General features: G+C 38.2%; 2 protein-coding genes across 5 annotated transcripts; both read right to left on the bottom strand.

Annotated features, from left to right (window-relative positions):
• Positions 1-3,327: 3,327 nt before the first annotated feature.
• Positions 3,328-6,788, bottom strand: NUDT7 (nudix hydrolase 7). Of its 4 annotated transcripts, none has more exons than XM_052686278.1 (4): positions 6,460-6,788; positions 5,958-6,111; positions 5,548-5,706; positions 3,328-4,161 (listed from the first exon to the last, which is right to left on the bottom strand). In XM_052686278.1, the coding sequence occupies exons 1-4, from the start codon at positions 6,522-6,524 to the stop codon at positions 3,778-3,780; spliced, it is 762 nt and encodes a 253-aa protein (XP_052542238.1). In that variant the 5' UTR covers positions 6,525-6,788; the 3' UTR covers positions 3,328-3,777. The 4 variants fall into 4 exon arrangements, with proteins under 4 accessions (XP_052542238.1, XP_052542239.1, XP_052542237.1 ...); XM_052686279.1 differs by having other exon boundaries at positions 6,358-6,468; XM_052686277.1 differs by lacking the exon at positions 6,460-6,788 and adding an exon at positions 6,244-6,446.
• Positions 6,789-7,146: 358 nt separating this feature from the next.
• Positions 7,147-14,212, bottom strand: LOC128082093 (hypoxanthine-guanine phosphoribosyltransferase-like). Its single transcript, XM_052685925.1, has 9 exons — positions 14,195-14,212; positions 12,245-12,351; positions 11,606-11,789; positions 10,679-10,738; positions 10,102-10,119; positions 9,796-9,878; positions 8,863-8,909; positions 8,386-8,462; positions 7,147-7,517 (listed from the first exon to the last, which is right to left on the bottom strand). Exons 1-9 carry the CDS (start codon positions 14,210-14,212, stop codon positions 7,470-7,472), a joined length of 642 nt encoding a protein of 213 aa, XP_052541885.1. The 3' UTR covers positions 7,147-7,469.
• Between the last annotated feature and the right edge of the window lie 489 nt (positions 14,213-14,701).

Below are 14,701 nucleotides of genomic sequence, written 5' to 3' on the forward strand. Positions count from 1 at the left end.
CTTCCCACCAGGTGCTCAATCACTGCCTCAGGCCATCACTTAGCATTTCTGCTACAGACTTCTGTCAGTGAATGGTCACAGCTGGACATTCTCATCCTGAATTCAGCAATCCTTTACAAGTAAGCACGTCCAAAAAAATGAGTCTCTAGCTAGCTACTGAACAACCGTTCCCCTTCAGCAGGTTCTGACAAACGGGATGATTATTCTTCATTAGTGTTTCATTATTACCTGGATATTTTCCTTTCTAGCACACTTCAAGCAGAATCTAGCCTACATCTGAAGTATAAAGGAGCAGACAACCGTATGGTACAGGAAATATAATTACAAACATGAAGCCTTCATTTTACTATTTAGTTGTCAATAAAAAAGAAATCTAATTTGCAACTCAGAATCTCACACACTAATGGAAATTCTGGCTACGAAACTGTAGCTTCTGCAAGGAATCAGAAACAAATGTGATTCTTTTTTCTGTTTTTCTTATTTCTAAGGTTAGATTTTGGAAGTGGTAAGGTTAGAGAGAAGGAGGAATTACCTATGGACCCTTTTGTGATAATGTTTTGGTTTTTTTTTAACTGGAGATAGTTTAACACTGTTTTGAAAGCTGAATCGCTATGGCAACCTACTAAAAAAATCACAGTAAGTACATCAGACACATTGGCATGTAAGCACTCACATGAGCTTGTGCTTGAAAGACAAAACCATCTCCAAATTTTCATTGCTTATACAACTTAGGCATAGGCTGAATATAAATAATCTCCTTTCTTGAACATTTACATTCTCATCTAATTGTAAGAGCCTTAACCCTGCATGAACTCTAGCCACGCAACAGTGACAGGCATTTAAATTAAACTGCATACACCCATCTTCTTGAAATGAAATGTTTTGTTTTTCCGACACAAAACTGCTGCCACATAGTATAGACCTTTTAAAGCTATTTCACTAAATGTTCTTTATTATAATTGTTAAATATTAATTTGCTCATCCCATTCAGATACACGGTAAATTTTCACATGAAAGCGAAATACCAAAAGTCTGATTAATTGAGCACTCAAAAATATAGAAATCTTAAATGCTGAATCACTGCACCTTAACTAAAAGAGCGACTAACAACTCACGTTAAACTGTATGCTACTTATTTTTAGTTAGCTTTATATCAGTAATTTTCCTAATGTGATCTAAGCCTTTGCACTCATTTTACTGTCACATTAGCATTGCATATCCATAATTAGAGACTGTACTCTGGAATATATTTTCAATAGCTTTTTTTCAGTTGAGTAATGACCTTACTGATTTGTTCACAAGAATAAACACAGAGGGTAAATAAATATAAAAGACTTTTTCAGATTGGAAGCTATGTTATTAACACACTGTACTTACAAAGGCCAGATGATTTGCAATCAATTATTCAAAATAAAGGGGTCCTTTAAATCACTACGTTCAAAATAAAATACATGTCTTTTTAATAATTTTCAGCTATGCTACAAGAGAGAACAGGACACCCAGTTCTTGGTAAGGGCTTTATTACATTACTCTAAAGACAGACTTTAAAGAAACAGACTTTAGGCACTGTAACGTTCAGAGTTAAGCTGCAAGGCATTTGCTCCATGGAACAAAAAGGCTCTTTTTCAGATACATAAAATTTTATCTGTAATACGATGGAGAATTATTTGACGTAGGCTGTGAACTAATTCAGACAGCAGAGTGCATTCTAATAGGAAATTATCAGAACAAGGTATTTGCCAGATTGTTTTCAGTTTACACATCTTCCCTGCAGCACCAGGCAAAGATCCATCACCCCCAGGAAACAAGTTTGATCTCACATAATGTATAGTCATGATCTCCCTCACAAATACAAAGTGCAGAACAGCTGTAAGCTCCCTTTTGAAGCGCTGTCCAACTCAACAGAGCACTTTTCCATGATGAGGGAAACACACTTTCAGTTCTTGAACACAGGTAGTGTCAGTCAGGGAAATACCAGAGTTCATGATGCTCTCTCTGCTTGGGGCACACTCCTTCCCTCTTGAAGGCAGGAAATTGAGTGTGAACAGGACACTCATTAGGTATGAGAACTGTAGGATGGAATCTTCCTCTCATTTCTGCCTCAAGAACTGTGGCAGTTTTATCTAAAGATTGCCCAAAGAAACAATCTCACATTAGCTACTGTGAAACTTGCAGAATTGCAGCTGTAGTGCAGGCAATTGTTTCCTTCTATTGTTTTTGTGCTCAAAGGGGGTGTTTGGGAACTCAGATGCCAGATGGTTGTCTGGAGAATTTTTTTAGTTAAAGGAACTTCCCAAATTTCAAAATTAGTGTCAATAAAATTACGTAGAATGAAAAGCATTAATTCTAGTGGCTTTAGAACAGATCACTCAAGGACTTTTGGTTGTGTGGACCTCTGTGAACCCCATTTTTCTATTAGTTCAAATGTTTTGACTCAATATCTACAGGAGTAACAGCTGTAACTGTTGTTCCTGTTCTTACAGTTCCACACATTAAGAAAAGAGAAATAAAAACAAAGTGCAGTTTGAATTCGTACCATTTGTACAATTTCTGCAGCTGATTCCATTAAGGGATGAAAGAAAATAATTCTGCTGAGAATTTAGTAATTTAGTAATTATGGCTCACAGTACCTCTTTACTAATCAAAGGTCCAATTGGTTTGCCCTATTTTAGTTAACAACGTTCTCATTTGAATTATTTTCTGTTCCTACGTACACTAGAATTGAGAGAAACTTCATACAAGTAAGATCAAGTGCTTAAAGTTGCACTGTTTTCTTTTTTTACAAATGCTTCAATAATTTCACAGGTGTTTAACAGTGACAAATAGAAACTGTTCTTTCAAAACCCAGCTACTACTTCTCCAGGAGTTTCATCCCTGCTGCTCAAAGATCTACAATTTACAAACTGGCAACCTGTTAACTTCCCAACTGCAGACAAACTCACTTTTTAAAAATTAACCTTTTGCCTACAATGCTGTGACCACTATAAATAAGCTTCTAGTTCAATAGCAGCTAGTCAATAAGGATTCACTGTGCAAAGAATGCCAGTGCTATTGGGACAGATTCAACCACAGATGAGCATTATAAGATTTCATGAATGCTGAATAACACTCTTCTCTCCTTAAAGTGATTGTTGGAGCTGAGAGAATGATATTAATGATGCTGAGGAGCAAAGTTCAGTTCCATTACATGTACACTAAGCTTTCCGTGGCCTAGAGAAATTCAGGGAGAAGTATTAAATAGGGCAAGAGATATAAAACTCATTGAACCTTCTCCTTCCCTCCCTCCACAGCCCCAAACAAAACAAAACAAACTGTAAAAGCAGTTGCCAACTTTCATATTTTTATTATGCATTTTTTCAAGTGGTTAAAGATAGCAAACAATAGTGTATGCATTGAAGATATGCAATATGGCATATAGTAAGATGTGGACAGATTCCAAAAAGTTTTTATGTTCTATTTCAAACAGGCAAAAATCAAAAGTTTTATTTCATTAAATGGAAGAAAGGCACAGAAAGTCAGCCTCAAATCACACAAAACAAAAGCAGAAACTGAACCTGACCTTCTAAATCTGTATGATAAAAAAAGTACTGTGTGCTTTTGATAACTCAAAACCAGGTAAAATTTATGAATCTAGTTAGTGATCGACAGCTCGGTTTTATTAAAAAAAGTTTTCCAATTCAGCAGGAATGCAAATGTGAAATTCAATCAAGTAATGGATACAAAGAAAACAAGCCCAAACCTTTTTCCTCCTTCAACAGAGACCATCAGACCAGCCTGTTATAGACTACTCTTCTTTCTTTCCTTTATGGATGCATACAAGTTCATAAAACCATTCTCAGCAGATGCAATTAAGTTGTCAAGATCATAATGAACTTCAAAGGTGGGTTTTGTCCTAAAAATTACAATAGCAAGAAATACAGCAAAATGTGCAGTAAGTCCCCATATCTTGAATGACTTTTTACGTTCGTGGTCATCATATGTAAAGCAGTGCATCCAGCTTAAGTAACCAGATGAGTTTTTATACGGCAAGGCCATGTAATTTAAGGGCTTGATGAAGTACTCCAGTGGCACAACAAAAACATCGCTCACTTCATCTGGATTAGGAGAGGCCTGGAAGGTATCCTCTATAAATCCTACAACTGGTGTTATCAAATGATTCATCTAGAAGAACAAGAAGAAGAAAAAAAAAAAGACAGAAAACAAACACTAAGCTTGAACCAAGCAAAAGTAATTCCTTTATTTTAAAAACATTTCAGATGTTACAAAAGGAGCACAGGAAACAATCTTAACTAGAAGATATATGCACTTTTTTTTGGAGCTGGTTGTTTACATTCACCCCCTCTTTCAAAGGCAGGGGCAATTTATTTAAAATAGTAACTTGTACGAACAGCATACCGTAATTCTTTCAGACCTATTACTAATTCTATTTATTAGTAACAGTAAAGCATCCCTGCTCAACAGGAAGCACTGATGGCAAAGCTCAACGTCTGTGTTATTTGATGGAAGTCTGGAGGGACTCCGTTTAAATTAAATTGCTTTGAATGTATGTGTAGAGAAAACATAGCACAATCTAAGCGCCCAGACTTCTGCAGTCCAAAACCACATAACCTGAAAACTGAAGTGATCCTTTTTACATATAGCCTCTGAAGTACGTGGTTTTTATGTTATTTGTATTAAAAAAAGTTAACTAAAGCATTTTGCAATGCAATTTTAATATTTTTTCAAATGTGAGGAGCATACTGTTGAAAGTAAGCAGCTAACAGAAACTGATTGTTGACGCATTAATAAGAAAACTTACCTGATGAACAAATATCAAGACTTTTGAATAATTTTCCCCTCTATTGGAAAACTGGTCCCACACAATACTAAATATCACTATTGAAATTGGCAGCCTGTTATTTTACACACAATGACTTCAATGCCAATAACATCTTAATTTCCATACAGAATCATTCTACACAACCTCCAGAGGTCCCTTTCAATCTAAATTAATCCTGCTCTGAGCACATTGTTGAATCAGGTAACTCTGAGGTTACATCACAGCGCTCAGAGCTGTGCCTGAATAAATCCTGCCAGTTTCCTAAAAGTCAAGGCAATCTATTCCACTGCTTGTCTAACTGCATGGTGAGCACCTGTTGCTGCTTGTGTCCATTGTGTCAAGACAAGTCTAGTGTCATCTTCTCTATAACCACTCAGCAGGTGCTTGAAGATGGCAATGAGATCCCCCACTAACTTCAAGCTGAGCCAACCCACTTCTCTCAGCCTCTACTCCTACTTCACATTCTCCAGCCCACTTAGCATCTCCTTGGCTCTCTGCTAGACTCTCAGCCATTTACCACTGTCTTCTGGATACTCTCCAAGTGGACTTCATAAGTGGTCTCACAAACACCAAAAAGAATCTCTTCCCCTCACTCTGCCAGCAGCACAGGCTGTATATTTTAAGAACCTATGATTATTTACAGTTACAGGTTCGAAAAGGACATTACCAACCATACGAAAGGAAATTACTTGCTTTCTAACAATACACTGACAGAGTTTATTGCTTACTTTATCAATCACAGGCACAAGCCTACAGATGACTTCCACCTTCTCCGGCTGCAGTCCCACTTCTTCTTTGGCTTCCCGGAGAGCAGTATCAATTTCATCTTTATCCCTTTCTTCCCTTTTACCTCCTGGAAAACACACCTCCCCAGGTGATCTTCTCAGCTGGAATTTAAAGGAGTTACACATTATAAGTTTGTTTCACCTCGCACAGCTCACATTACAGAACCATCTCAGGCCCGAGGTTTCTGCAGACAAAAGAAACGAGCCTTGTCAAGAGCTACACAGGATGGCGCTCAGCTTTACACGCTTGTACAACACCCCGTAATTCACTCTCTGCGTTCTGCTTTAACATTTCAGAGCCGGAAATCACCTCTCACTGCCGCACAGATCGCCAGGACCCGGCCCGCACACACCTGCACGGAGCGCACGGTGAGCAGCAGGCACAGCACGCCGTCCCGCAGCAGCAGCGGCAGCAGCACCGAGGCCTTGCGCAGAGGCAGATGGGAGAACTTGTCCCCAACATCGCACTCCCTCAAGCGGAGTTTCGCTTTCTCTTTTATACTCTCTCTGGAAGGAAACGGAACAAGAGCTGCGGCGCCCCGCGCTGTATGCGGCCCGTGGGAACGCAGCGGGGCACGGAAGGTGAGGGCCGCGGTCCGGCCCTCAGCTCGTCCCGCCAACGAGATGAGCGGGCCCCACCGCGGCCGGCACTCAGCGGAGAACGCGCGCGGCGCCGCCTTCCTCTGCAGCGGGCCCAGGAAGGCGGCGGCCGGCCCCATTCTTCCTTCCGCCGTCCGTCAAGCCGCGGTTTACCCGAGCCGGGAGGACCGCTCCCCTTCCCGCCCGTCCTCCTGCTCCGCTGCCGCCATCTTTGCCACCTGCGACGCGAGCACGACTTTTCCCCTCGCCTCTCACCGCCCTCTCTTGCAGACTGACGACGGCTCCCTCCAATCAACACGCGAGCTCACCGAGATCCGCATTCTGATTGGCGGGCAGACAGAGCAAGGCGGGGGTCGCAGGTGAGGCGGCAGCGGCCTTCCCGCTTCCCGCCCAGCGGCGTTGAGGCGGCTGCCGTGGAGAGGCTTCAGCCAGTCAGGCACGGAGCAGCCCGGGGGAGCAAACGAGCCATCGCAGCCTTCCCGCACGCCAGCAAGCGGGGAAGGGTAGCGCTAGGTGTCAGCTGGGAAAGCAGAAAGTCTCGGAACGAGTCGGCATCGTCCCCCAAACGCTGCGCTGCAGGCTCCTCCCCCTGAGGGGAAAGGCGGCACCCTGAGGGGCGGGGCGCTGCGCGGGACGAGGAGCTGCGCGTGGAGTGCGCTTATGGAAAGGCGAGGGGTGAAGGTGGCTCGTTGAAGCAATACTGGCTTGGCATAAACGCTTAACAATGAATGTCATTGCTCACCGCAGCTCAGGGAAGATGCAGCAAAGCAGCACGAGAAACACCTGAACCATAGGAAAAGCAAATAAAGCCCCAGACTCTCCCCCCAGTCCATGGCACTGGAGATGATGAGTGGTAATTCACACTAATTATGTGGATGATTACTTTTTTCTCTGTTGTTTAGCCTGTTTAACTACTCACAAATGTTTACATACTTAAATTTGTAGCTTATGTACAATACCCGTGTTATTTCTTACAGTAAATAAAAACTCAGACATATTTACATGCACAGCCTTTCTGTATCCATTTTGTTCTGATATCAAGTTTATGACCACTGTTATGTTCTCATTCCATTGAAACACCTGAAAGGTGTCATTCATCCTTAATCACAAAATTATAGGAAAAAAAAAAAACATGCAGAAGTTTGTCTTTAGAAATGCATTCATTCCTCAGAGTAGTGCTTCAGTAAAATGAGCATGGCTAGTAGATCACTTCTTCACACACGCAGTACAGGCTGGTGAGCTGTTAGTCCAGAAGACTGATGATGTCAGATTTTGTATTTCTCTTTGGCTTTCTCTTTGAGAATGCAAATGTGCTAAAAAAAAACAAACAAACAAAAAAAAAAAAAACACAACCAAAACAAAACAAAAAAAAGAGAAAAAAAATGCAGCTTAAGTGAAACTTAACCTTCAAAGGTAATTTAAAGAGTATTTTAAGTTACATTCCTACTTGCATTCTCCTGTTGGAACTAGAACATAACATTTTGCAAGTTGAGTTACACTATGCTTGCTGTGAAATGTCCGTTACACTGTTTTGCAATATCTCACTGTGTCTGTAACGGAACTGGTTTGTCATATTAAAGACTTTCAAGTGAGACACTTTTCCATCTAAACAGATTTATGTAAATGCTTATAAAAACTGTTAAGGGGAAAAGAAAATAATCTCTCACTCTCAGAGTCTAAGTATATCTACAACTCAGTGCAGCCTAAGGAGACTATAGCAGAACCAAGGAGTTGAAGTCCTGATTGACACATTCAGCAGCATAGGAAACACCTTCATACATAAGCCAGTCTACTGCCAGTTTTGAATATTTTACTAGAGAAAAACAGCATAGAATTTCACAAAGAAACATGAAATCAATACCAAATCACAAATTAATTTCTTTTTAGATGCAGTGTGCAGAGTATGCTGCCAACCATCCTGGAGGATTCAGGATACTGTGTGGCAAGGCTGAGCTACTAGGCTTGTGAAGCAGATTCACAGACAGGTAAGACATGGACTAGTAGTCCTGCATTTAAGTTATCATCTGATCATATTGTTTTTGCCCTTTTCATGAAAGTATCTAGTCAAATTTGAAGTTCTGTTAGTCGTCCAGAAGCACCTACTATAAGGTAATATTCATTACTGTTACCACAGGTAACTAACAAGCATGTAACAGTCAAGGCACATTTATATATACTTACATTCAGATCTCTGAAGTACTCATTATAGTCAAGGGCATATCCAACCACAAACTTATCTGGAATTTCAAAACCTATATCTGTAAAACAAACACACACCACAGGTCTTTTTTGATTTAGGTAGTAGAAATATCTTTTAGGTCCGCAGTTTGCATTCAACATATGGTTCATCTGTTTAAGCATAATACTAAGAAATATTTAATCTTGCTTTCAAGGTACTTAGAATGCTTAACATTGAAGAGTCAGAGCTGCAAATTGATGATCAACGTTAGAATCTATGCCATCTTTATCAGTTAATGTTATACGTATATTTTTTCATAGAATACATTTAAATGTACTTATGAAGCATAAAACCGACTGTCAGTTTTAAAGCTTTTATATATTTTCTCCCTATTTCTTTTAACCTTCCTGAAACTTACATACTAGTTTTCATATACATGAAATGAAATCCTATTTTGGACAACCAAATGCAGTACTTACAGTCTGGTCTGTAACCTGGACTTCGGTTTGTCAGTTTAATGAGCAAGCTATAATAAAGAGGAGTAAAGGTTAAGACTTTTAAAATGTCATACTCCAAGCTCTGTTCTTCACTTCTCCCTCCCTTCCCGAGTAAGCTTCTATAGTAATGCAGTTAAAATAATTTTATTGCTTTATTTTAACAGATTTAGTAGTAGTTTTCAGCATTATAATAAAGAAATAAACGAAGCCTTGAATCTAGGATCATTCAAAAAGTCCAAATGGTATTTATTGCTTTACACTGAAAGCTTTTCAGTTTTGTACTGCAAATCATTTGTTCCTCCCTCCATATAGTTATGCATCAACAAAGTAGGGAAGTACTGATAGATGGGGAAATTCAAGCAGCATTTAAAGGTTTTAGGGGAGAGAGAATAGAGACAAATACAAGCTGTGAGTTGTTACTCCAATTCCTGCCATAAAGTCATATCCATCCCTTATTTTCCTGTACGCTTCTGAAGATGCTGGGAACCTGGAAGGTTGCTGCAGGGAGCATAACTGGTACGTTAGACCCCAGAAGTTGGTCTACATGGATATTCCCACATAATTCCTTTTAGATACCAACCAAAAGCAGGTCTAGAATGCCTCTTGAAGTCATTTCATAATTGCTGACAAACTCTTAGATTTTACAAACTCAGATAATTAAGGATGGATATCGAGGAGGGGCAATAAGTCTTGTTATCATTCTAGTATTGAGGCAGCTGAAAAGGTGTTAGGAAACCTATGGAAAGAGCTGTTTTCTTTTGAACATAAATATAATACATCAGACTTTATAGACTAAGCAAAAGCCATGAAACTTTTTTATTATTTTAACAATATGTTTGTGCATATCTTGATAATTCACCAGTGATTTTCCTATATCTTATTACCACACATTAATGAATAACCATGTGGTTATACCTTACTACTTTTATCATCTTTGGTTCATTGTCCTTCAGTTTTGAAAGCAGTGCCTTCATTGTTCTACCAGTCTCAATAATATCCTCAAAGAAATAATAATAAAAAAAAATCATTCAACTCTGAAAGAAAAAACATATTTTCAGTATATTAACGTAAAGCAGAAAAAACAGCAGCTCTAGCATGCATTAAGATGATATGCATACTTTAGCTAAGTGTTGTTTTAAATGTAATTAATATTAACCTTGCGAAGTAGGTAGAACAACACCTTCCCTTCCCCCCTCCCAAAAATAAGAGGTCATTACTCACCTCTACTACTAGCACATTCTAGAAAAAGAACCACATAGGGAAGGAAAGAAAAAGAAGTATTTTATTTACACGAAGAGCTTCAGCAAATTAAACAGCCAAAAAAAAAAAAAAAGTTTGTATTAAAACTTCACTCACATGTAAGTTGTAATCAGTTTTCAAAGGAGCTTGTCACTTGGCTACTTAGAATTACTTAAATACTCGGATTTTATTGCTTTCTTAAGAGTTCTTCTGAAATTGTGTACAGAAGGATAAAATATTGGGAAAACTATCAGGTCTTGTATAGTATCATGTGTATAGGAAGAACACTCTGAGAATATATTGCATGCATCAGTTTAAGATGGTTCATTTCTGTAGGTTGTGGGAAGAAATGGAACAGGACTTTAGAAGTATTTCAGTGCTGATCACGTTAAGTTTCTACTGAGTTACTGGGAATTACTGTTTAAAAGTGTGAATCATTATTATTATTATCATTATTATTAAAACTTATTTGTATAGTACCAAAATCTTAAGGGTAGACTTCCTGGAGGATACATAAGAACTGCTCTTTCTCCTTAAAACTGAAGTTCCTCAGTCATACCTTCCCATTTAATGCAGACAGTTCTCCAACAATACTGATTTTCTCTGTGGGTGAATCGTTCTAGAAGGAGAAAGGGAAATTGACACAAAATATACTCAAAAGTACTGCATTGCATTTATGTAATGTGTGCTGCTTTGGCTGTTCACCTGTGAAATGGCACTTGCAACTGTACACAGCACTGCTTCAGTAAGAGAGCTTTTACGTAGTTGAGAACAAGGACGTGAAATATCAATGCTGTCATGTTTGCACAGAATGCTTCTGAACAAAAATATATTCATGTCCCAGAATAGGTACCAAGTAGCTTTCAGCTATTTTTGTTACTGCCAATTTGTTTTAGAATTTTATGAAATAAGATATTATAAACTGATGTATTTAACATGGGATACGTTTTTATCAGTGCACAGGGCTTAAGCCTTCAAAGTGAGGAGAAGGTGAAATGAGAAAATGCTGTAAGTCATTGTTTTTCAGCACTTGGCTCAGACCAGCCAGGGTTGATTGAGCAAGCTTCCCCTTCCCCAGTACATGGATTTCAAAACAATTCTCTGCAGGAATGGCAAGCAATGCAGTTAGAGAAAGTAAGTAAGTCTCTGATGCTAAGCTCCTCTCCACTCTCCCTCTTAAGAAAGGCTGCCATTTGAAAGAGAATAGAACCTTTATGGAAACAGCAGGCTGGAGAGGAGGACACTGAAGATCTGACCCTGACTTTGTCACATGAAATGTCCATCTATACACCAATTACAGTAAATTTACAATATCCTTCTGATCATTGGGTAGATCAGTAAATCAATTTATGAACTGCTTTTCAGAACAGAAGTTGCTCTAAACATGATAAATTTGGTTTCTGTGGAACTTCCTTATAAATATTTAGTATTCAGAATGGCAACATACGAGGAGAATCAATTTTCCAAGGAAAAGAAACTTACTTACACAGTAACTTTTTATTCTAACAAAATCCACAGTAATAGGCACAGACTTATCACCATTTTGATTTAGTGCTTTTATGTGATCCAGTAAGTCAGCAAAGAACTTATAGCCTCCTTTAAGGACACAGAGTGCAACAATGTGGTGGTTTCCCATATCTTGCATGATATCTCTAGCCAAACGTTCTGTCCTGGAAGAAAAAAATCCAAACCCTAATTTCTGTAAAGTGTTTTGAACATCATATTTGTTTGTTTGTCCACTTGTTAAGCAATGTCCAGCCATTTTGGTTTTGTTTTTTAATAACAAAACTGTGACTAGATTAAGACCCTGGCAATCTAGTTACATATATGCAGTTAAGTTCACCAAATGTCTGTCTGACGTACTACTGATTTAAGTCGTATGTAAATAACATGGAAATGGAAAGCTTAAAGATATTTGAGATAGCAGAAACTTAGCTGAAGTTATAGAAGAGTCCTCTCCAAAAAACACCTCTTGTATTAAAATCCAGAGTAGAACTTAATTTTTAGAGCCACAGAGTTTCCGTACTTCTTATGGGCTATACAGACAGGATAGAGCAGCAATCTTTTCTTTTGGAGGGAAACTAGTCATTGCCATCAATACCACTGCTATTTATTGTTCTCGTACCTGTCCAGGATTAGTCCGTGAGGAATGAAGACTCTTTCTATATCTTCTTCATAATGCTTAGGAATGCAGAACAGGTTTTTGTTATAGCCACTGTCTTTATCTTTTATCTGAAAAGGAAATAGCTAAGAGTGAAGACGGAGCCATTCAAAGGCGAGAAAAAGAGAAAAGCTTTACAGTCTAGCGCAGAAAGAAAGGACAGAAAATCACCTTATCTCTTCCCTCTATCCTCTGCACAGTCATAGCCTGCTTTGGATTTAAAACATACTCAAAGTTACAGATTAGTCACTTAAAGGCAGAAAATAGCAAGAGAAACTCATGGAGAAGCAATATGAGTAGACTTAACTTTGAGATGAGCAAGTCAGGAACAGCATGTTCCCAATACCTTTTTTTATTTAGCAACAAAGTGGACAGGTACTCCAGGAAAACACAAAGTTTTAATGTAATGGTGGTAGTCTGCCCTCTTGCTGAGACTGTAAGTCAGACTTCGCATGCATGACGCTCTGCTACCAACTGAGCATCCTTCCATTTTTCAAAACAAACTTCAGAACCAAACATTTGTTGGCTTGCTAACGGACAGCACAGAGCTACGAATTTGGTAGCGATAGAATAAAGTGTTGTGAGCTGTGAAGTTAACACCTGCTTTTTTTGGACATAGGAGAGATGAGTTCTTAAAAAAAGAAAAAGGACTGTAGGGAATAGAAGTAGTTTATTACTTGCAAAATTTGTAACAGTTGCAATGAGATAATCAATTATCACCTTCTGAATTGTCCATAAATCCACTTAAGGATTAAATAAAATGGACAATTAGCATAAACTCCAAAATATTAGAAGGTTGTAATACAAGGTAATGCACACTGTTCAGCCTGGATGAGATTCTAAGCATTCTGCAAGTGCTCAAAATTAATTGGCCTTGATGTTTCTAGTTAAACTTGCAAGAATATTCTTGCAGTTGATAGTCACTAGTCACAACCTAGTATGTCAGTACTGCTTTTTTGCCTGTTTTAGTTACTGTTTCCCTCATGTCTGAAGTTAGTGAAATGAAAGCTCAGATGAGAGATTGTTTTCAAATCAAGTTTATTTATGCCTTATTAATCTTGCAGGAGATACTGGCAGTTACACTGGTATCAGCTGTACGCTTTGCCAGTGGTAATGTAACTTCTGAACAAAACAAGTCTTGAAGCATACAGGCATGCATAGTGATAGTTGCTTAATCCAACAGCACAGTTTAATACCTTTTATTTGGTTAATAATTGGCTTATTAAGACAGTTTTTTTGAAAACAAAGTCATTACAGTAATGTTTGTTTTCTACTACGTCTAAACAAAGTAAGGTCTACTGAAAGGTTCATAAACAGAACATTAAGAATTGCCTCAGTTCGAGCACATCACCATAGCAACATGCTGCCTGTACCTTACAGGCTCACAAAAGCACTTGTATCATGGCACATGCTAAATAGTACAGCAGCATCCTCTTATAATAAAGAAGCCTACGAAGCTGTAATACAAGTCATTGAATTTATTTAATCATGAGCTCATACTCGTGGAATTAGTTGTTTAAGTGGGATTCATTCTCATTTTCTGTTCATTTATTGATGTAGCCAGATTTCTTAGTTACAAAGTGATAAAAATTAAACCAACAAGCTAGAACAGTTGGATGCAGTGAGATTCATAAGTATGTGTTGTTTCATCAGCACAGAATGAAAAAACACAAACATAAGTACATTAAATACAGATTGTCACATTGGTAAATAATTGAGCTTAAGACATGCATCTGTTATAAAAACTATTATGAAAGATGAATTTTTTTAGTAAGAATAGAAAAAAAGCTTTTAATTTTGTCAATATATCTAAAAATGCTTTTTTTTTTTTTTTTTGGCTGTAATTAACCTTCCCCCATCTTAAAAGCTCTCTTCAGTTAGATAACCAAATATGAATCCATCGTGCTTTCTTACCTGCAATCCACAAGCCATAATCTCACTTTAAACTATATTACCAGAGAACGAGGTGGTGTTATTATTGCAGCTTGTCTTGCTTTATTTTCATCCTGCAGTTAGATCATGACCTGCTTCTCAGCAAGGTCAGAACTGCTATCCTTCCTAGAGGAAGCGTTACTTCCTTCTACTAATGTACTGACATCACAATCCCAGGTTTTTACTTAATTAGATTAACCAGAAATAAAATGGGTATTAGTCCTGCTGCAGCCAATCAAGAGTAAATAGAATGGAGAATGAGGGAGATGCAAAAGGAAAGTGCATGAATCAAATTAGTTAAAACGACAAGGATAGCATTTTTTAACTGAAAACAGAGATCTGCTAATTGCTTGTAGCAGGTGGCAGTTCAGTGTTCTACGTGTGGAAGATAGTTTTGTATACCAATTTCTTATATAATATTTTTCTTTAAAAGTCCACATATTTATTTTTTATTTGCTATAGCAAACTAATATTAGGATAAACAAAGCC

This window comes from Tympanuchus pallidicinctus, unplaced genomic scaffold (assembly GCF_026119805.1).
Source record: "Tympanuchus pallidicinctus isolate F22 unplaced genomic scaffold, pur_lepc_1.0 scaffold22, whole genome shotgun sequence".
Classification (NCBI taxonomy): domain Eukaryota; kingdom Metazoa; phylum Chordata; class Aves; order Galliformes; family Phasianidae; genus Tympanuchus; species Tympanuchus pallidicinctus.